The 22,493-nt window shown below is 37.7% G+C and overlaps 1 protein-coding gene across 3 annotated transcripts in view; it reads left to right on the top strand.

Moving 5' to 3' along the window:
- The first annotated feature begins 465 nt into the window (after positions 1 to 465).
- LOC149831029 (putative potassium transporter 11) overlaps positions 466 to 22,493 on the top strand; it is a 37,298-nt gene continuing 15,270 nt past the window's right edge. Inside the window, exons 1-4 of one of the 3 annotated variants that reach the window (XR_016433257.1) lie at positions 466 to 491; positions 663 to 837; positions 1,458 to 1,683; positions 10,182 to 10,427. Coding sequence is in view for 1 of the 3 variants with exons in the window: in XM_090013620.1 (XP_089869746.1) it covers positions 715 to 837; positions 1,458 to 1,683; positions 10,182 to 10,427 (595 nt within the window). In the remaining 2 variants the exon portion in view is untranslated. Of the gene's footprint in view, positions 492 to 533; positions 838 to 1,457; positions 1,684 to 10,181; positions 10,428 to 22,493 lie in introns of those variants that run through there. The other 2 variants (XM_090013620.1, XR_016433256.1) reach the window with 2 other exon arrangements.

The raw sequence follows: 22,493 nt of genomic DNA, 5'->3' as shown, positions 1-22,493 counted from the left end.
ACAATTCTGACAATGTTGGTTGGTTCTGAATTGGCTTATATATAAAATGTTTATTTTTAACTTAAAATATTGTTTTAATACATGGATTTAAAGCTGTTGGCTTTGATTCGATTTCTAGTGATTCAGGCTTTCTTTTTTCTGAAAAAAAAAAAACGATTCTAACAGCATTATTGGTGTTTGCAGTAAAAATTGTGGAATTGGTAACTGTCAGTCTACCACTTCCCGAGATGCATGAAGAGTCTCCTTCCCACTGCCAGCTCCTCAACAGATTCTAATCAATAAACTAAAACCCGAAGTGAAAAATTATGTATGAAGGGTCGTCAGCACAGTAAAAAAAAACTGAGAAGAAGGGCGTTTTCGTAGAAAGATCAAAATAATAATAATAATAACGTACAAGATCAAATTTCTCTCTGCAAGATGGCAGTGAAAAATGGTTGTTTTGTAGCGTGCAAAAACGTTGGTTTTCTTCACTTTGGTGGTATTTGGTTCAGGTTGGTTTCTATATTTATCAAGCCTGAGCTCCCCAAGAGCCAAGTTTTGTTCTCTCTCTCTCTCTCTCTCTCTCTCTCTCTCTCTCTCTCTCTCTCTCTCTCTCTCTCTTGATTGCATGACCCTTCAATCGTTTGTCCTTTGGGGTTCAATTTGTGGGGAGGTTTTTACAGTTGGGAGCATCTTGAATTGAAGAAAGCTTTGGGGTCTTGAAGTCCTTGGGAGATGGCCTCAGCATCTGGGGATACAGAGGACTCGAACAAGGGGAATATGTGGGTTCTGGATCAGAAGCTAGACCAGCCCATGGATGAAGAGGCTGGGAGGCTCAGAGACATGTACAGGGAGAAGGTACTAAAAATTTGATAAGTTTGGTTCTCTCTTCCTTCCCTTTCCCAGTCGTTTGTTCTTTGGACTTGTTTTTGTTGTTGCAAAGTTATGGTTTGAGATGAAAGACAATTTCGAATCAGCTTTGTTCGCTAAGAAGGAAACTATAAGTGATGAAACCGCGAAACCAATCGATTTGTTGAGAAAAAAAAATCAGTGAATTTAGTGATCCTTTTCGGGGTTACCATAGATAGAACCTGCCCAATTTTCACAGCGATTCTTCTTCCTTGTTGTTTTGTGCTTTTGAATGCGGAGATTCTTCGCATGTGAAAATTTGGTAAAAGAAAAAGAGGGAGAGATGGATGAATGCAAGCAAGGAGTTTATTACTGCCCTTTTGCCATTGTTTTGAGCCGATCAATTGGCGCGAAAAGTCCGGACGAGCTCGAAGAGGGCAGTTGAGATGAAAGGGTGACTGGTTTTCGAAACGTTTGGAGTCGGTTTCGAGTCCGAATTGTAGAATTTCGAAACAGATCGAAATTGAATCCGAGCTCTCACATACTGTGGATACTTTTGTGATTTGCTTTTTCTCATTCATTTTGTGATTTTGGGCATCATCTGACTTGGCGTAGTTTGCATTCTGCAGGCTTTTTCATCCTTCTTGGTGCTACGGCTTGCATTTCAGAGTCTTGGGGTGGTCTATGGTGACTTGGGGACATCCCCTTTATACGTTTTCTACAGCACATTTCCTCGAGGAATAAGCGACCCTGAGGATGTGATCGGAGCGCTTTCATTGATCATATATTCTTTAACTCTCATTCCCCTCTTCAAATATGTGTTTATAGTTCTCCGAGCGAACGACAATGGACAAGGTGAGTCAATTCCAACCATAAAACTTGATATGTTCAACGGTTTCTCAATGGATTTTGGTGTGGCAATCGATATGCTTGCATAGTAGTTTCATAGAATCATGCTGAAAGCGTATTTCTTCACTTTGGTACTTTGATCACTTGATGCTGTGGGCCTGGTAAGCCTGGCCCGTTTCATTCCAGCTGAATAAGCTCATATTTGTGTCGTGTTCACTATCAGATAATTGCAAGATCGTTCACTCGATCCCCTGTTAGTGTTTGTCCAGCTGTTGAGATAATAATCCCTAAGGTTGCTTAAGTTTCAATTGTTCTAATTAGAGGGCCAAGGAGTTTGAGAAAGCACAACACGTAGTGCTATCCACCCATTCTTTGTGAAAACAAAAAATGGTCATCAAGTTCAAGTAATCCCATATTGGGTTGACCATAGATAGGCCTTCTGTAAGTCCACTTTCAAACAAACTGCAGGCGTCTATTATAGATCATGGTCTCTATCTCCTGTGCAGGAGATTTTGTCTTTAATGTGCTTACCCCTCAAGGGACTACCTTTTTCAAGGACTTTGAATGAATTCCTATCCTGTGATTCGCCATTATATTAGACATAGGGTAGGGACATGACATGAAGATGCTTAGTACAAGAGAGTTTCCTAGAACTAGGACATAGGGACCCACACACACACACACCCGCACGCACAGACACACATACACACCCGCACAATGTTTATATGATTATGTACACTCAAAATTCTTAATTGCAAGTAATAAAATATAAATATCGTCTTAAGTGCAAATTCTTGAGCAACAATTTTGTCATTTTGATTAACTAATAAATTTAAATAAAAGACCTGATTAAAACAATCAAGATCTTACAAAGAAAACAATGAAGTTAGGGAAACAGTGTTGGCAGTGTCTGAAATGAGTTTGACTGTGTCCATGAAATGACATGGTGTATCTGCTGTCATGTCATGTCGACATAGGGCACACATGCTAAAATAAGTGTCTGTGTGACATGGTGAGCATCACCTCCATGGTCTTCCACATCGTCCATGGTACTTTTTGTCTTGGATAGCACTATCAATATGCTTTTCTGCAAATAAATTGTAGGCACGCATTTAGTTATTGTGAAATATTTTTGGCTCTTGGAGAAGTAATCAGTAAATACAATTATACTTGTAAATAACAGAAAAGTGTCTGCAGCGAGTATTCAAGGTAAATACTGGCAAAAAGTTTTGATGTTTATGATGGATGATGAAAGTGGGTGAACATATTAACATTTACTACAACTTTTGGAAATAAACATGAATAAATAAGTAAATACATTTTAAAGTGTTTGTAGCTGATTTATCAAAAATAAAGCATTTATAGCCTTTGTAATTTCAATTAGTCAACAAAACAGCGTATTTCTGCTTTAGAAATGAGTTTTCCCTTAGTTTTTTGGCAATACTCGTAAAAAGTGCAGCAAAAATCTTTTGCATGCTGTGATTAGGTTGTTCTCCATGTAATATGAAATATTGATATCTTCCTTTGAGTATCCTCATTTGCAGTCTATTTCTATCTATCAATCAATCTATCTATCTATCTATCTATCTATCTATCTATCTATCTATCTATATATATATATAGAGAGAGAGAGAGAGAGAGAGAGAGAGATGAGCGTAGTGTCAAACTGGTAAAGCGGCTTTTTTGCCAAGTTCGACACTAAAAAAAAAGGAACGGACGCACCAGGCGCATCCGACCAAAGTTCGACGAGAGAGAAGGTTGTAAGTATCGGATCGTAACCCGTATCAGTTTGGCCCAAAGTAAGATACGTATCTTATCATTTCCTAGCGTATTGTAAAACATCATAAATTTCACTAAAAAATTCTTTAAAAATCTAAAAACACTGGAAAAAAACAAAAAAATCAAACAATACAAGAACACTATATTTATGTAATAAGATTAACTAAACATAGATATGTCATTAAAAATTTAACAACCACGCATTTGGTTGTGCAGTCATGCATCTAATCACCATAAATACAATCGGTTAAGACAAAATAATGATACATTTAAAATCCAAAAGGTTTTCATAACTCATTAAAAAAGTTAAAGTTATATTTTTTAGTTACAAAATGCCATGCTAAGGGGAAAGGCATACAAGCTAGAGTTCATTAACTATGTCTATATATAAAAGTCATATTCAGTATCGAACTTCAGCTAAATAATTTTTTTCGTTTATTGCATCGTTCAGTGGCTTGAGATGATGATGGGTCATCTTCATCTTCTGAATCAGAGACCACCTCTGACAATTTCTCTCCCACAAATGTTGCACGTACTCATTCCTTTCTTTTATTATCTTCTACAAGAGTAATAAGAAGCTCAACATGAATATCAATAGGAATGTGATGTGTACATAATTTCACGGTGGAGTTGCTATATCCTACAACATAACATTTAAATCTATACAATCCTCCATGCATTACAAAACCACAAAAGTTACACTTTATTATTCGTTTCAAATACATGTTCAAGTCAACTAGTATACAATATTTTAATGCATGATCCATTGAGAGACATCCCAAGACCTCTACCCTCCATCGACCTCCTAGAACATGAATTACTAAATCTAATCACTACAAAGATGTAAAACAATGCTCAATAATACACTTTTGGGGACACATTTTGAATTCTAAGGGCACAAAAAATGGAATTAAGGGTAAAAAACTAAAAGTATAGTATCTTCTAAAAACATAAAAAAAGAAAGGAATTTACCCTCTTTTAACTTCAAATGTTGTAATTGCAGAGGCTTTGAAGAAAATGAAATCAAGAAGGGCAGTTGGCCCAGATGGTATACCTATCGAGGCTTGGAAATGCTTGGGAGAGAAAGGTTTAAAATGGTTGACAAATCTTTTTAACTTGATTTGGCGAACAAATAAGATGCCTAATGAGTGGAGGAAGAGTACTTTGGTGCCTTTATATAAGAATAAGGGTGATATACAAGATTGCACAAACTATCGTGGTATAAAACTCATGAGTCATACTATGAAACTTTGGGAGAGGGTGATTGAGTCTAGGTTGAGGAAGGTTGTCATGATATCGGAGAATCAATTTGGTTTTATGCCTGGAAGATCAACTATGGAAGCTATACATCTTCTTAGACAACTTATTGAAAGATATAGAGAGAGGAACAAAGATTTGCATATGGTTTTTATTGATTTAGAGAAGGCATACGATAGAGTACCTAGGGACGTTCTCTGGTGGACAATGATGAAGAAAGGTGTTTCTCTCAAGTACATTAGTATAATTAAAGATATGTATGAAGGAGTAGTAACCAATGTCCGCACTTGTGGAGGTGTGACAACCAATTTTCCGATAACGGTTGGGTTACATCAAGGATCTGCTTTAAGCCCTTTCCTATTTGCGATAGTGATGGATGAGCTTACGAGATCAATTCAAGAAAATGTACCGTGGTGTATGTTGTTTGCTGATGATATTGTTTTGATTGATGAGTCTAGAGCTGGAGTTAATGCTAAGTTAGAATTATGGAGACAGACATTGGAAGCTAGAGGTTTTAAGTTGAGTAAGAGTAAGACTGAATATATGGAATGTCGGTTTAGTAAGCAACGAAGTAGTGATGGGAGTGTAGTGAAGCTTGGTGAGCAAGATATACCGGTGAATTATTATTTCAAATATTTGGGATCCATCATTCAAAAGTATGGAGAAATTGATGGAGATGTAAATCATAGGATAAAGGTTGGGTGGATGAAATGGAAAAGTGCTACTGGAGTGCTGTGCGATCGTAGAATGCCATTGCGGTTGAAGGGAAAGTTTTATAGGACGACTATTAGACCCGCTTTACTATATGGTACGGAATGTTGGGCTGCCAAGAGACATCATATTCAAAAAATGAGTGTAGCTGAGATGCGGATGCTTAGATGGATGTGTGGAAATACAATAAAAGATAAGATTCAGAACGAAGAGATACGTAAGAAGGTAGGTGTTGCACCCATTGAAAATAAGATGCGTGAGAATCGTTTACGGTGGTTTGGACATATTCGGCGAAGGCCTAATGATGCTCCAGTTAGAAGGTTGGAGAAATGGGAAAATATATTAGTTAAAAGAGGTCGGGGTAGGCCTAGGAAGACGTGGATGGAGATGATAGGAAAGGATATGAATGCTTTGAACCTCACCGAGGACATGGCGTTGGATAGAAATGATTGGAGGAAAAGGATTCATGTGGAAGACCCAAAATGAATTTCTTTTTTGGTTCATATCGCTGACCCCAATTGTTTTGGGATGAAGGCGTAGTTGTTGTTGTTGTTGTAACTTCAAATGTTGCACGTACTCATTCCTTTCTTTTATTATCTTCTACAAAAGTAATAAGAAGCTCAACATGAATATCAATAGGAATGTGATGTGTACATAATTTCACGGTGGAGTTGCTATACCCTACAACATAACATTTAAATTTATACAATCCTCCATGCATTACAAAACCACAAAAGTTACACTTTATTATTCGTTTCAAATACATGTTCAAGTCAACTAGTATACAATATTTTAATGCATGATCCATTGAGAGGCATCCTAAGACCTCTACCCTCCATCGACCTCCTAGAACACGAATTACTAAATCTAATCACTACAAAGATGTAAAACAATGCTCAATAATACACTTTTGGGGACACATTTTGAATTCTAAGGGCACAAAAAATGGAATTAAGGGTAAAGAACTAAAAGTAAAGTTGTATCTTCTAAAAAACATAAAAAAAGAAAGGAGTTTACCCTCTTTTAACTTCAATCATAATCAAATGAAGCAAAAAAAGATAATTTTTTTTATCTTATATCACTTTCTTGAGTTCGTCGACCCCAATTGTTTTGGGATGAAGGCGTAGTTGTTGTTGTTGTTGTATATCACTTTCTTGAGTGAAAATTGGGTGAAAATGCACTCTTATGCGAAAAAACCACAAAGACTTCTTCCTTGCACAAGAATCAGACCCCAAAACACTCTCAAGACTCCTATGAGTGAGTGAGTTTCCTTCTAATGTCCTCTACACAAATGGAGAAATCGGCCCTAGGAAGGTCTTTAAAACCCAAAGCAAAAAAAAGTTTTGGCCCTTTTAAAGTGTGCTTGAAGTGTATCGTATGATATACCCTGTATCGTAGGAGTTTATCATACGATACACACTCGTATCGCAATGTGAGTGTGTATCAAATAGTAACGATACGTATCATACCGTATCGTACGATACTTATGACATTAGAGAGAAAGAGAGATGTAGCTTTCAAACCATTTATCTCCCAGACCCAGATTGTAAGTATCGTATCGTTACCCATATCGTTTGGGCCCAAAGTAACACTGTATTGTATCGTATCGTACATTTTTAATAAAAAAATTAAAAAAAAATCTAAAAAAATCAAGAAAAACTAGCAAAAATCTTAAAAAAATCATATCACATGAAACAATGATGAATTGCACAAAATACAATCATAAAATCACATATAAAGCCTTTGTCTCTATGAGCTGCATAAGACATCATTAAACATCAACTATCTCACAAGAACAATGTAAAATATAAAATATAAAATATCTTGCAATTAGGAACATGCCACAATACTCATACTTTCATATTACATAAACAAAAATATTATGGAAATAGTTGCACTCGGTTTTCACTCGTTACTTGAGTGCCTCATTATCATGCTGGATCATCTTATGCCATCTTTATTGGAGGAGTGTGGAGCCTGATTTCTACCTTGATATAAATCTTTGAGTGAAAAAATGGTGGAAATGCACTTCTAATGACCTCTAGACAAATAGAGAAGTCGGGCTTCAAAAGGTATTTAAAACCCAAAATGAAAAAAGTAACTTTTAGCCTTTTTAAGGTTTGTCAAAGGTGTATCATATGATACACCTTGTATCGTACGATACGGCACAATACAGGGGTGTATCGTACAATACACCTTATACGAGTACGATACACACTCGTATCACGATACAAGTGTGTTGCTAGTCGAGGAAGCAAAAGCGGAAAGCGAAGCACTTCTAAAATTTTAGGAAGCGGAAAGCGTGGGATGACATTGAAGCAAACCGGGAGCGAAGAGGGAAGTGACCTAGGATTTGAGTGAGAAGCGAATATGAATCGAGTTTTCCCGATATTGGGCAAAAAAAAAATTGTTAAAGGCTCCAAGCCTCCCCCCAAAAAAAATCACTTCCTGATATTAGGAAGTGATCAGGGAAGATTGTGGGAAGCGAAATGGGAAGCTTGCTTCCCCATAATCTATGTAACATGGACTCTTCTAACAAGGCACCGCACCCACGTCACACCCGCACTCATGCGGGTGCAACACTTGGACATGACTTCCTTTATGTCAGGTGAAGTCAACCACACTGAGGTCCATTTCTGTCCAAAAGTAAATTTGGTTAACCCTAACCAAGTTCAGTTTTATCTATATTATATATATATATATATATATACATGCACCTCCGCACCTGTGGTGTTATTTTTTATTGATGAGGAATAATAATTGTAGTTTGTTAATTTGATTTATTGCATGATGAATTGATGATATGATAATTATTTTTATTTCATTAGTGTTAACTTAAATCTATTAAAAATTTTATATATATATATACACCCTCCCCGCATCCTCGAACTCAAGTTTTTTTAAAGTACTGTATCGCCGCATCCGCACCCCTACTTGCATTTATGTGACATAGCCCATAATGGAAAGCGTGCTTTCCATTTAAAAGTGTCGCTTTCCCATGTGTTTCGGAAACAATGTGTTTCGTGCTTTCGAAACACATTTCGAGGAAACGTGCTTCCCCGAGTACTAGCATTTTCGGTAACCTTGGTATCATCTCGTAAAACCTAAAAGTAATGATATGTATCATGCCATATTATACGATATGGTATGGTAGTTACAACATTGCCCAGACCATCCTAGACTCCTTTGAAAAATATACTTGTGTGCATTTTTTTACTTAATTCAAACATGTAGATGTGTTTATCATTACTAATTCACTAAAAACCATGCTTTGGATCGAATTTAACAAGAATTCTTGATTTGTAGTTAATCAAGTTCTATAGGTTTAGATTAAGCCAAAAACGCATGCAAGTATGTTTTTTTCAAAGGGGTCTAGGATTGGAAGCTACACATCTCTCTCTCTCTCTCATATATATATATATATATATATGAAAACCTGTAATGTAGAACAACAATTGGGCGTGCCTTGCCTATCGATTGAACGCAAAAAAGAGCATTAGCAGCAGTCCGCCGCTAATGCTCTGGGCAAAAAAATGACTTTTAGCAACGACCGTGACACCGCTAAAAGTCATTTTTATGTTAAATAGAAGCATCATCATTGATCAACACATGATCAGCGGCTGATAATCGTCTGATTATGTCAGACGATTTATGTGTTTGATGATATGGGACATATATATATATATATATATATATATATATATATATATATATATATATATATATATATATATATAGGGGTCTGGAGCAAGCTACCATGCGACAAAAGGTCTTCTTTCTAAAAAGATTTGGAATACTATTATATCAATATGCCCAAGGTCCAATATTGAAATCATTCAAAGGTTTTTTCTACCTTTGTCTGTGTCAGCGAAGAATTCAAAATACCTTGACCTTTTTAGAACACGTCTGAGTCAAATAGCTATGATTTGTAACACCTTTTTTATGATTTTGGGAACCCAATGGTTCGATCTTTTTTTTATGATGAGGAACCCTCGGCAAAGCAAGGAAAACCCTAGTTGAGGCCGCACGACCACCTTGCCTTATGTGGCCCACATCTGAAAGCTACGGACACCAATGGCTTGATCTTATAGATATATAAAATGCAGGATTTCCAATCCTAGCAGAAAAAGGAGGGACATGGATACTCAATTTAACGAGTAAACAAAATTCCATACTCGATGTCATAGATACATATAAAATTTTGTGGAAAGCCATATTTAATAAAAGTTATATGTATGGTTTGGAGGGAGATCTTTCATATCTTTTGAGATCCACCCTGAAATACGGAGTCAAAAAGCCATATGTGTGTGTGTGTGTGTATGTATGTATGTATGTATGTATGTATGTATGTATGTACTGGAAATTTGGTATTGATGAGTACAATTGTACCTACTCATAAATTTTCAAGTAGATTGGACCATGTAGATGCATATGATGTGGTTGATTTAGTATGAATCATGATTGATATGTAGAATTTGGATGTGAACCGATATAGTTTGATGTACTTGAAATTGCATTAGTGGATGAGATTTTAGGAATTGATACCAAATTTGCAATGTACACATCCACACCAAAGACTCTCTCTTTCTCCCTCTCACACACACACAATTAATCAGTCAATCGTGCATGGACTAAAGCTCCTATTCTAGGTAATGCTGTTGACTGCTAGCAGCCTTGTGGAACATTCATTTTAGAATTGATGCTTCAGTTTTCTTTATGTAGATCATTGCCTTTGTAATTATCCTTCTACTATGCAGGTGGGACATTTGCACTGTATTCCCTTATTTGTCGGCATGCCAAAATAAAAACTATTCCAAACCAGCATCGGACTGATGAAGATTTAACCACATATAGTCACCACAAAATAGACGAGATGTCATTTGCTGCTAAGACGAAGAAATGGATGGAGGCAAGTGTGCATAGAAAAAATGCCCTTCTTATTCTTGTCCTTGTTGGGACATGCATGGTTATAGGAGATGGAATTCTAACTCCGGCTATATCAGGTGCTACAGTATGAAGATATCTTTCATGTTTCACTCATCCCAAAACCTTTTTATTCTTGCTATGATTCTGTACTTGTATCAATAGATTTATTTGCAACTATTTGTTATTCTTAGGGTTCTACTTTTGTGACGTTCTTGTTAAATTAAGCTTGCACCTTTTATTTTTCCACTGTAGGATTGCATGTGAAAAAGCCAGTTAATATTATTCAAAACATACCCTCTATCAATTATTAATGTTATTTGTCGATTCTGATAGAAATACAGTTCATTTTAATGCATTTTATAGGATCATGCTCTATCCCTTAATATATCTGCAATTGGGTAGGATATGTCAAGATGATGTCTGTAGGCTTCATCATAATCTTGATCATGCTATATCCCATTCTTGAAGTCTTTAATTTTTTTCTCTTATTTTTTTCATGTGACCTTTTCTATATGATGTTATTATGGATCTCTATTGGATACAAGAATCTTCTTAGGTTCTCCTTTAAGTTTATTAATATTGGTGCTACTTCTAGCTTTCTTTAGTTTATTTGTTTGTAATCGTGTACTTTTATGTTGTTGGCAGCTAGATGCACTCTCTTGTTGTCAATTAGTAATGTCTTTCTATATTTTTACAGAAGTACCCTTTCAGTTAGAAAGCCATTTGGTTATGACATGATATACTAGCCTGTTGTTATCATCCATACCAATCTTGTGTTCATGGTCTACTATCCTTTTGTATAGCAGCGTCAAGGATGGAACTTATTAGTGTGACACATAAGGTCTTCTATCTCTACTCTACCATCTTTTTATCTGACCACATACTTTGCTTACACTATGTTTTATTTTCATTCAACTAACCTGTTAGAATATGTACACTAATGGATCAGGTGGGTTTAGATCCAGATCCATATACCCATTATGTACTTTTAACATAACAGTCATATAAATAGAGAAATGCGCCACCCACCTAGGGTGATGCCTTTTTTGGGATTCCTCACTTTCTCTTCCATCTTCTTTCTTCTTGTTTTGTTGTTTGTGCAGGGAATCTTATTCCAGAGGCGTTCTCACATAGTATCAGAGCCGATAACAAGGTAAGTCTCATTAAAAATGTGACTGCACATCTCCGCTTCTCTCTTCTCAAGTAGATCTGCCCTCCAAGTCAGATCTGCGTCTTTTCTCTTCTCTTTTCTAATCAGAGCTGATTCACAAATCAGACCTGTTCATCTTCTTCCGGCTTCTCTCTCTAGATCTGATATAAAAAAAATCAGATCTGCGTCTTTTCTAATTAGATCTGATTCATAAATCATATCTGTTCATCTTCGTCGGCTTCTCTTTCTAGATCTGATAAAAAAATCATATATATATTTCCTTTTTTTCTCATAAAAAAATTGATAAGTTTATTTCTTCCAAATCTTCTTCGTTCTTTCTCAAATCTTTTTCTCATTGCATCATATCTGTATAGATCAGATCTGAATCTTTTTCTTCCCAACAAAAAAAACAGGAAAAGATGTCACCTTAAGTTAAACAAAAAATGGACACTTTTCTTGTTGATCGCACCCTAACAAAAAAAAAGGGATCGCGTCTCCTCTCTGCCGTTTTCCAAAAAAAAAATCGGCGATATTATTATTTTATTCTTCTGCTTCAAAATTTGTCTTCTTTCTTATTAATCATTCTTCTTCTGCTCACTTTAATATATATCCTTTCTTTTCGGTTCCGTGCCTTTTCTTCTCGGTCTCCTGTCTTTATTTTTTGGTCTCGTGTTTTTCTTGCTATTCATCTTTTCTTTATTCTCTCTTGACTATTGCAAATGGCTGGGCTAAATGCCTCTTTTTTCAGTCATCTTGTCACTTAAAAACTTGACTCCACCAACTTTATTACCTGAAAAAAGCAAATTATTCTTTTCCTATGCAATTATGATTTAATGGGACACCTTAATGGATCAATTCCTGTCCCTTGAGAATATGTTTTCCACACAAGCTCTCAACAAGAGGATAACTTGGAGAAGGTTGTGAAATCCCAGATCCGCAATCCTGATTTTCTTACTTGTCAAAAGGATGACGACTGCAGTTGCACTTATCTTGGCCACTCTCTTGCGTGAAGCCCTGCTCCATATTCCATCTGGTATTCCTAATGGCCTTCCTCACTTGTTAAGAGTGCAGTAAATGATAATTTTGATGTCTCCTCTGTTAAAATGTAAAATATATATAATAATAATATTCATATTATTATATATATTAATGTAATTTTATTTTTATTTTTCTGTATTTTTTGCTATTTTATTTTATTTTTTGAGAGTCTAATTCTAATAGAACTAGACTTACATTATTAGTTAAGTTCCACTTGGAACTTAACTAATAAATGTAATTGTTGGACTAGTCCAAGGGTTACATTTATAACCGTTGGACTAGTCCAACGGCTACAAAGGAGAGCTCCTTAAGAGCTCTCCATTCCCACTTGTATATAAAGGGGTGCATCCCCTCTTGTATATTAATTCCAATGCTTTTAAGCATTTGATGTTTTCATATCAATAAAGAATATTTTATTTATTCTTTTGTTTCCCATTATACCCTTTTTAAGGGTTATGCTTTAGTGTCCTTTTAGACACTTTCTCGTGCGGATCTAAGTTCGTGTTTAGAAGATCCTCATTTCATTTCATCTTCTTCGCTTGGCCCGGTTGTTGCCCCAGTTCTTCATGATTCAAAGGTACCTGATTTTCCTCGCTTTTACCAAGTCTGCTACAGACATGTACCAACAAATGCACCCAGCACTACCATTCCAAGACATGCTCAAGGTGTCGTAGTTCCTCCTGTTTTGGACCAGCCAGAACAAACACCAATGGAGGCTACCTCTGATCATGCGGTTGTATCCTCAGTTCCTCGTGTGAGCACTTGGATCAAGAATCCGTTGTCTAAATGGGTGAGCTATGAATCCTTCTCCATTGATTTCGTCACGTATGTTGCAGCCCTTGAAGATATTCTAGAGCCCAAGTCTTTTGTTGAGGCCAGTCTTGATTCTTGCTAGACATGATGCGATTGCAGCACTTTATGAATGCCACACATGGGAAGTAGTTCCCAGACCACTGGATAAAAATGTTGTTGGGTGCTGATGGGTGTATAAAATAAAGTGCAGATCAGATGGTAGCATCGAGCATTTTAAGGCTAGACTTGTGGCAAAGGGGTACACACTAAAACATGCCTTAGATTTTGATTTTGATGAGACATTCAGTCCTGTGGTTCGGATGGAGACTATTCACATTGTCCTATCTTTGGCAATGTTATATGGATGACACATTTTTCAGTTAGATGTTAAAAATGCTTTCCTACATAGAGACTTATATGAGGAAGTGTATATGGAGCATCCTCCTAGGTACTCGGAAGGAGATCCAAAAACCTCAGTGCTTAGATTGAGAAAGGCTATCTACGGTCTCAAGCAGGCTTCTCGAGCATGGTTCAAGACCTTCAGTTCATTAGTAAAAACTTTGAGTTTTGAAAAGAGTCACTGAGACTACTCTTTATTCGTGCAAAAGGTACATTCGAATATCACAATCATCCTTGTTTATGTTGATGACATTATCATTACAGGAAATAATTCTGTAAAGATTGATGAGATAAAGTTGTTGCACAAAGCCTTCCACATGAAAGATTTGGGACCTTTTCAGTTTTCCCTTGGCATGCAAGTGGACCGGTAGTTAGATAAACTCATTCTTTCCCAACAAAAATATGCCATAGATATTTTACATCGAAATGGTATGCTACAATGCAAACACACAGACACTCACATGTTTGGTCATACACTTCTAACTGTAGAATCGTTGATGATGCCTACTTGGAAGACCCCAGCAAATGCAGAAGTATAGTTGGATCTCTTCAATATTTCACTTTTACTAGGCCTAACCTGATTTTTTTCGTGAATCAGGTTTCTCAGTTCATGCAAAGGCCTCAAACAAAGCACCTGGAAGCAGTTAAGCGTATCCTCTAGTACATTAAAGGTACTATTTCTGATGGGCTAGTTTATATGAAATCACCTCATATGCCTACCCACCATTCAATCAAGGTGATTGCATATTCAAATGTTGATTGGGCCCATGATCCAACTACAAGAAGATCTGTTACAGGTTATGGGGTTTATTTAGGCTCCTACCTTGTTTTTTGGGCAAGCAGAAAACAAAAAATGGTTGCACGATCTAGCACTAAGGAAGAATATCAAGCTATGGCAGCCATGACTGCTGAAGTCACTTGGATTAAGCACATTTTATGTGGCTTATGTTAAAATATATGTAATCTATATATTTATATATATATATAAATATATTTATCATACCCTACCTTATAAGGGGTAGTTATGTAATCTCGCCCAATAGGGGCATTTTAGACTTTTTCTATTTCTTCTTTTTTCCTTTTTCCTTTTTCTTTTTCTATTTTTTCTCATTTCTTTTTCTGTTTTTTTTGTACCTTTTTGTGCATTTAATGCACAGCCATTGGGGGCTCCAACAACGAGTCGTTGGTCCCCCAACGGTCACATTTGTGACCGTTGGGAGCCCAACGACTCCTTGTTGGGACTCTCAATGGTCCCTCTCTCTTGCTTTTCTCTAACTCTCCCTCACTCCTCTCTTGCCTATAAATAAGTGGGGTCTCCCCCTTTGTAATGTGTGGCTTCTTCAAGCCCTTTAGTGCCTTTATAAGATTTTATGCTTTCTAGCCATTATTGGCTTTTGTGTATGTCCTCTTTTGGACTTGTTCTTTGATTTCTATGTGTGAATGTCCATTGTAGGACATACCTTTCTTTTTCGCATATTTCATTACATGGTATCAGAGCCTTGGTTGTGCTCTTGATTCATATAGCTAGTTGTCTAGTTTTACCTCTCTCTTGTTTTGTCCTCCATTCTTGATTATATGATGGAAGGAGAACAAAAGATTGATCTCTCCTTCAAGCTTAATGGTACTAACTACATGATGTGGGCCGCCGCCATGGAGAACAACCTCAAAGGTAAAAAGCTTTGGGGATATGTTATGGGCACCATTAGGGAACCTCAACTTCAACTTACGAAAATAGATGGTGATCAAGAAAAAGCTCTAGAAGGAAATGCTCGCATAAAGGCTATTGAAGATCACCAATCCAAGGTAGAAGATTGGGAAAGTAAGCATGCAAAAAATCTTGCATGGTTCATGAACAACGTGGAGCTAAAGATTTGCGCCAACATTGCAAAATTCCGCCTAGCAAATGAAGCATGGTTCTTTATGAAAGGTATGTATACCCAAAAAGACCTTGCTCGTCAATTCTTCATACAAGAAAAAATCCGTACCATTAAGCAAGGTGAAATGAGTGTAAGAGATTACTATAGCACTTTTGGACCTTTATGGGATGAGTTATCCCTTCTTGAACCCAAATCGGTATCTAGTGAAGATGTGGAAATGCGAAGAGAACAAATGGAAAAAGAACACTTTTTCTAATTTTTACATGGGCTTAGGCCCGAATATGAACAAGTTAGGTCCTCCCTTCTTCATAGATCAAAACCGCTTCCATTGGAAGATGCCATAGCTGAAATATGCCAAGAAGAAACGCGTCTTGGCATGATTAAAGGAGGAGATGAAATTCTTGCCGTGTCTAAACCCGGCAATCATATGAAAGCGTATAAGCCTCCACACTTTGGGAGGCAAAATAACTATAATGGCAATTATAGGAAAGCCATTTGCCATCATTGTCAAGAACCGGGTTATATAAGACCTAATTGTCCAAAGATAAATGAACCTTCAAAAGGGAAAGTTGTTATTATTGAAGAAATCTCACAAAAGGAGGAGCCAATGAAAGGGAAAGAGTCATTTTCCCTTGCTCAACTATCCGAAGCACTTCAAATTCTACTCAAATCGCCGTCAACTTCGGGAGCCGCCATTGCCTCTTCTTCTACTCCAGGTACGCCTTCTTGGATTCTTGATTCTGGAGCATCTTTTCATATGACCCCTATTGAAAATGGACTATCCAATGTATGTAGCAACTCCAAAAATTCTTTTGTTTCCACCGCCGATGGTACCTCTTTACAAGTTAAAAGTTTTGGAACCTTAGACTTTTCAAAAGATTTTTTTGTGCCAAATGTAAGAGTAGTACCTCAACTTAATTTAAATCTTTTATCTGTCTCTCAAATATGTGATCATGGATGTGAAATCTCCTTCTCAACCAAGGATTGCTCTATACAGGATCTCCAGTCCGGGAAGCGGATTGGGCAAGGCCATAGGAGGGGAGATCTCTACTACTACATGGACAATTTGAAACTTCCCACTAACTCATTTTGTAATCATGTCCAAGATAAAAATATTGAAACTTGGCATCAAAGACTTGGACATCCAAGCTTCTCAAAAATGTACTCCTTTCCTTTTGGAAAGAAATTTTGTAATGAGAAACATTTTGTTTGCAAGAATTGTATTTTTGGAAAAATGAAATCCACCCCTTTTTCAAAGAGAACATTTGTGTCCAAAAGACCCTTTGAATTAGTTCATTAGGATGTTTGGGGTCCTTCTCCGGTCATATCAAAAGGAGGATACTCATATTATGTCACTTTCATTGATGATTTCACTCGATATGTGTGGATCTATTTTCTCAATCTAAAATCTGAAGTTTTTAATTTCTTTAAAAAATTTCATATGATTGTCAAAAATCAATTTTCAACTAATATCTTCATTCTTCGATCCGATTTCGGTGGAGAATATCTATCAAATGAATTTCAAGACTACTTAGAAACCAATGGCATTTGTCATCAAAGGTCATGTCCTAAGACTCCCCAACAAAACGGTCTAGCCGAAAGGAAGCATAGACACATCTTGGAAACCACTAGGACTCTTCTCATTTCCAAAGAAATTCCAAAAATCTATTGGGCCGAAGCCGCCTTAACTTCCACTTATTTGATAAATAGAATGATATCCTCATCTCTACAAAATATATCTCCATATGAAAAACTCTTTGAAAGAACACCCGATTTTAATAGATTAAGAATTTTTGGGTGTAAGTGTTTTGTCCTTACACATAAAAGAGATAAGTTATCTCCCAAAGCTATCGAATGTGTGTTTTTGGGATATGGAGAAAATCAAAAAGGTTTTAGGTGCTTCGACCCCAAAAGCAACAAACTATATGTATCCAAAGATGTTACCTTTTTAGAAAATGAGAACGGCTTTGAGAAAAATAAAGATATTGATGAAAGCGAATATGCTTTCTTATTTGATCTTCTCTCTCAAGAAGATGTGACTCCTCACGTAGAGGATGTTCCTAATGATTTAGAGGATACTCCTCTTAGTAATGTTGAAAATGGAAGTAATGATTTTGAAAATAGGGCAATTCAAACCTATGCTAGGCGCGGTCAAGAAACTCCCATAAGCGCTTTAGAAAAATATTCTCAAAGTTCCAACATAGAAGAAACCTCTTTAAGAAGATCTAGCCGAATCTCCAATCCTCCTAATAGGTTTGTTTCCTATGAGTCCCTAACACCTAAATATAGGGCATGCCTAATTGCATTACACTTTTATCATGAACCATCACACTATAATGAAGCCAAAAACATTCCTCAATGGGTTGAAGCCATAAAACTAGAACTTAGTGCCCTTGAAAAGGCTAAAACTTGGGAAATAACTTCATTACCCACTGGGAAGAAGTCTATTGGATGTAGATGGGTCTTCAAAATTAAAACTAAAAGTGATGGGTCATTAGAACGTTATAAAGTTAGGTTGGTTGCCAAAGGATATGCTCAAGAGTACGGAATAGACTATTAAGAAACCTTCGCTCCCGTAGTTAGAATGACTAGTGTTAGGACTCTTATTGCGGTTGCATCCGTTAAAAAATGGCTTATCTATCAATTGGATGTTAAGAACGCATTTCTTAATGGCGAACTAAGTGAAAAGGTCTATATGGATCCTCCACCAGGAGTATCTATTGGTGAAAACAAAATTCTTAAACTAAAAAAGGCACTGTATGGATTAAAACAAGCTCCAAAGGCTTGGCATGACAGATTTAGCAATGTAATGACTAGCTTAAATTTTCGTCCATGTTATACTGACACTGCGTTATTTGTGAAAAGTGCAGGGTCCTTTGTAGTTATTCTACTACTATATGTTGATGATATGATCATCACTGGAAGTGATGAGCAAGGAATCCATGATATTAAAAAAAAATTTAAAGAAAATTTTGACATGGCTGACCTTGGTTTCTTAAGATATTTTCTAGGTATTGAAGTTGCATATTCTCCCCGAGGGTATATTCTCTCTCAGATGAAACTTGCTGCTGACATTTGTTCCAAGTCTGGAATTTCGGATAATAAGATGACAGAAACACCTGAGGTTATCAATGCAAAGCTAAGGCTGGAAGATGGGGCACTTCTCGAGAATCCTACTCCCTACCGTCAACTCCTTGGGTCTCTGACATACTTATCCATCACTCGGCCAGACATAGCTCATGCAGTTCACTCCGTCAGTCAGTTTCAACATGCACCTACAACTGTGCACATGAGTACAGTCTTAAGGATTGTCAGATATATTAAAAACACCATAACTAAGGGAGTTTTTCTTTCCTCTTCATCATCTCTTGATTTAATTGCTTATACAGATGCTGATTGGGGAGGAAATCCCAATGATAGAGTCTTAACCACTGGTTTTTGTGTTTTCTTAGGTGACTATGATTTCTTGGAGATGCAAGAAGCAGCATAAAGTATCATTATCCTCAACTGAAGCGGAATATCATGCAATGGCCACTACAACCATGGAGCTTGTGTGGCTTAGAAGTCTCCTCTGTGATATGGGCATCGTCATCTCAACTCCTTCGAAGATGTGTTGCGATAACAAGAGTGCTATCTATATTGCAAGCAACCACACCTTCCATGAGCGTACTAAACACATTGAGATGGATTGCCACTATGTTCGAGATGAATACCTAAAAGGAACCATAGCACTGCCCTACGTCACATCCGAGTACCAGTTGGCGGACTTCTTCACCAAAGTTCTTGCTGCTCCTCGGTTCATGTTTCTTCTCAACAAGCTTTTCGTTGTATCCCCGTAAAGCTTGAGGGAGGGTGTTAAAATATATGTAATCTATATATTTATGTATATATCTATATCTATATATATATATAAATATATTTATCATACCCTACCCGATAAGGGGTAGTTATGTAATCTCGCCCAATAGGGGCATTTTAGACTTTTCTATTTCTTCTTTTTTCTTTTTTCTTTTTTCTTTTTCTATTTTTTCTCATTTCTTTTTCTGTTTTTTTTTGTACCTTTTTGTGCATTTAATGCACAGCCATTGGGGGCTCCAACAAAGAGTCGTTGGGACTCCCAATGGTCCCTCTCTCTTGCTTTTCTCTAACTCTCCCTCACTCCTCTCTTGCCTATAAATAAGTGGGGTCTCCCCCTTTGTAATGTGTGGCTTCTTCAAGCCCTTTAGTGCCTTTATAAGAATTTATGCTTTCTAGCCATTATTGGCTTTTGTGTATGTCCTCTTTTGGACTTGTTCTTTGATTTCTATGTGTGAATGTCCATTGTAGGACATACCTTTCTTTTCCGCATATTTCATTACAGATTACACCAGGTCGTTTTCAGCTTCCTAGTCTATTGTGACAATTGAAGTGCGGTTTCTATTTCCATCAATCCCGTTTAGCATGACAAAATGAAGCATGTTGAAATTGATCATCATTTTGTTAGAAAGAAAGTTGAATTAAAGGAAATTTGTCCCATGTTCATTCGTGGCGAAGATCGAGTGGCAGATTTATTCACTAAGGCTCTTCCAATAAATTGGTATTGGGATTTAAAATCCAAACTGTCCATGGTTGATGCAGCTTTCACGTGTTCTTGACGATGGTTGTTGAAGGCACGACCCTCACGGTCGTGCGTTGGGCAGAATGGAACAAGAATGCCCACCAAGATGGTAAGGCTTGATTTTTATTTCAATATCAATGTCAATGAACAATGGGCTGAATATAAATAAAAAAAAAGAACAAACAGTGAACATGAATAAAGAAGATGGAAAACGACAGGAAAAGAAAACAATGCTGAAAAGAAAGGTTGTTGTATTCTTCCAAAAAGTCCCCTTCACGCAACCCTAGACAGGGATTTTAAAGATGATCACTGGATTCGGGTCTGGGGTCCGGATCCAGACCCGAGACAGCTTCATTTTGGAACCGGATCGGTGGCGAGCCGAGCCTTTCCTCTTCTGGAGTAGGTGCGCAGTACATCCCTGCATCGGGTCACCTTACCTGTGATCGGATCCTGCTGCTGGATCTGATCGTTCATCCCTTGTGGTGGGTCGGGTTCCCTGGCCATGCCAGGGTCATGCGGTACAGCTTGTTGTGCATCATTCTCCCCTGGTTGGGAAGAAGTCGACTCTGACGACTTATCCCCACAGTAAGCATATAGATCAGACACATTGAAAATTGGAGAAATGTTCCAATCTTGGGGCAGTTCTAGGAGGTAGGCATTCGGACCCAATCACTGAAGGACTTTCAATGGGCCATATTTCTTAGGACTCAGTTTACTATAAGTACCCACTGGAAAATGCTCAGGACGTAGGTAAACCCAAACTAACTGACCAACTTGAAACTGGATATCACGACGATCTTGGTTAACGAAAGCTTTGTACGCTTCGTAACTCTCAACGAGTTTGGCTCGGACTTGCCTATGTATATCACTCATGTATTCAACGACATCAAAGGCATCTGGGGCTGGGTCAGAGAGACTGGACACTGGAGCTAGATCTACGACATGAGTGGGTGACCGACCATAAACCACTTGAAAAGGAGACTTGCCCGTGGACCTGTTAATGGAACTGTTATATGCAAACTCGGCTTGAGGCAAGACTAGGTCCTAGGTTTTGACATTTTCCCGTACTAGACTCCGTAACAAGTTCCCTAAGGTGCGGTTTGACCATCGGTTTGTAGGTGATACGCACTACTGAACTAAAGATTGGTCTTCAATAAGGCCCATAACGATTTTCAAAAATGACTCATAAAACGCATGTCACGATCGGAGCTGATCGTGTGGGGTAAACCATGGAAGCGGGTGACGTCTTTAAAGTAATAGAAAGCTATTAATGAGGCGTCGGTGGTTCGCTTACACGGGACAAAAATAGCCATTTTGGAGAACCGGTCAATAACGACTAAAATTGAATCAAAACGACGTGGGGTTTTGGGAAGACCCATGATAAAATCCATGGACACGTGCTCCCACGGTCGCTCAGGGATGGGTAACAAAGTATATAGACCACTATTTTGACGATGACCCTTAGACACTTGACAACTTTGAACGAACTTAACATCTTTGCCTATTTTGGGCCAAAAGTATCGTTCATCTAACAGAGCGAACGTCTTATCATGTCCAAAATGCCCAGGTAACCCCCCCTCATGTAACTCGAAAATCAACTGAAGCTTAAGAGAGAAATCAAGTACACATAACTTGTTCCCATGAAAGAGGTAACCATTATGAATACTAAAACGGTGGTCGACGGTGCGATCAGAGGAGAGGCACCCTTCCCAGACTTGCTGAAAATCAGGGTCCGTCGGGTATAACTCCTTACACTGCTCGAACCCAATGACCTGCAGTGACATAGTCATCAAAAGGTTGTTCTTCCTACTAAGAGCGTCAACCACCTTGTTCAGAGTACCAGATTGATGGCGAATCGTGAAGGTGTACTCTTGCAAGAAGCTGACCCACTTGGCATGACGAGCACTCAGCTTCTTTTGACTATTCAGATACTTCAATGCCTCATGATCCGTGTACAAGACAAACTCCTTCTAAATGAGATAATGCCTCCAATAACGAAGGGCTTGTACAACGACATAAAACTCACCGTCATAAGTGGAATACTGGCACCCGGCCTGAGTCAGCTTCTCACTAAAGAAAGCAACAGATCGGCGGTTCTGACTCAGGACGGCGCCAATTCCCACTTTAGAGGCATCGCACTCCACCACAAGGACTGCACTGAAATCAGGAAGGGCTAAGATAGGGGCACTAGTCATTTTTTCTTTGATGATCGTAAAGGCTTTTTTCGCGGCAGGCGTCCAATGGAAACTAGTACCCTTTAGGCATTCCGTGATAGGGGCCATGAGGGTGC

Source organism: Nuphar pumila, chromosome 7 (assembly GCF_984573655.1).
Source record: "Nuphar pumila chromosome 7, dmNupPumi1.hap1.1, whole genome shotgun sequence".
NCBI lineage: Eukaryota > Viridiplantae > Streptophyta > Magnoliopsida > Nymphaeales > Nymphaeaceae > Nuphar > Nuphar pumila.
Note: the sequence above shows the minus strand (reverse complement) of the source record. Positions and strands in the feature narration are given on the sequence as shown.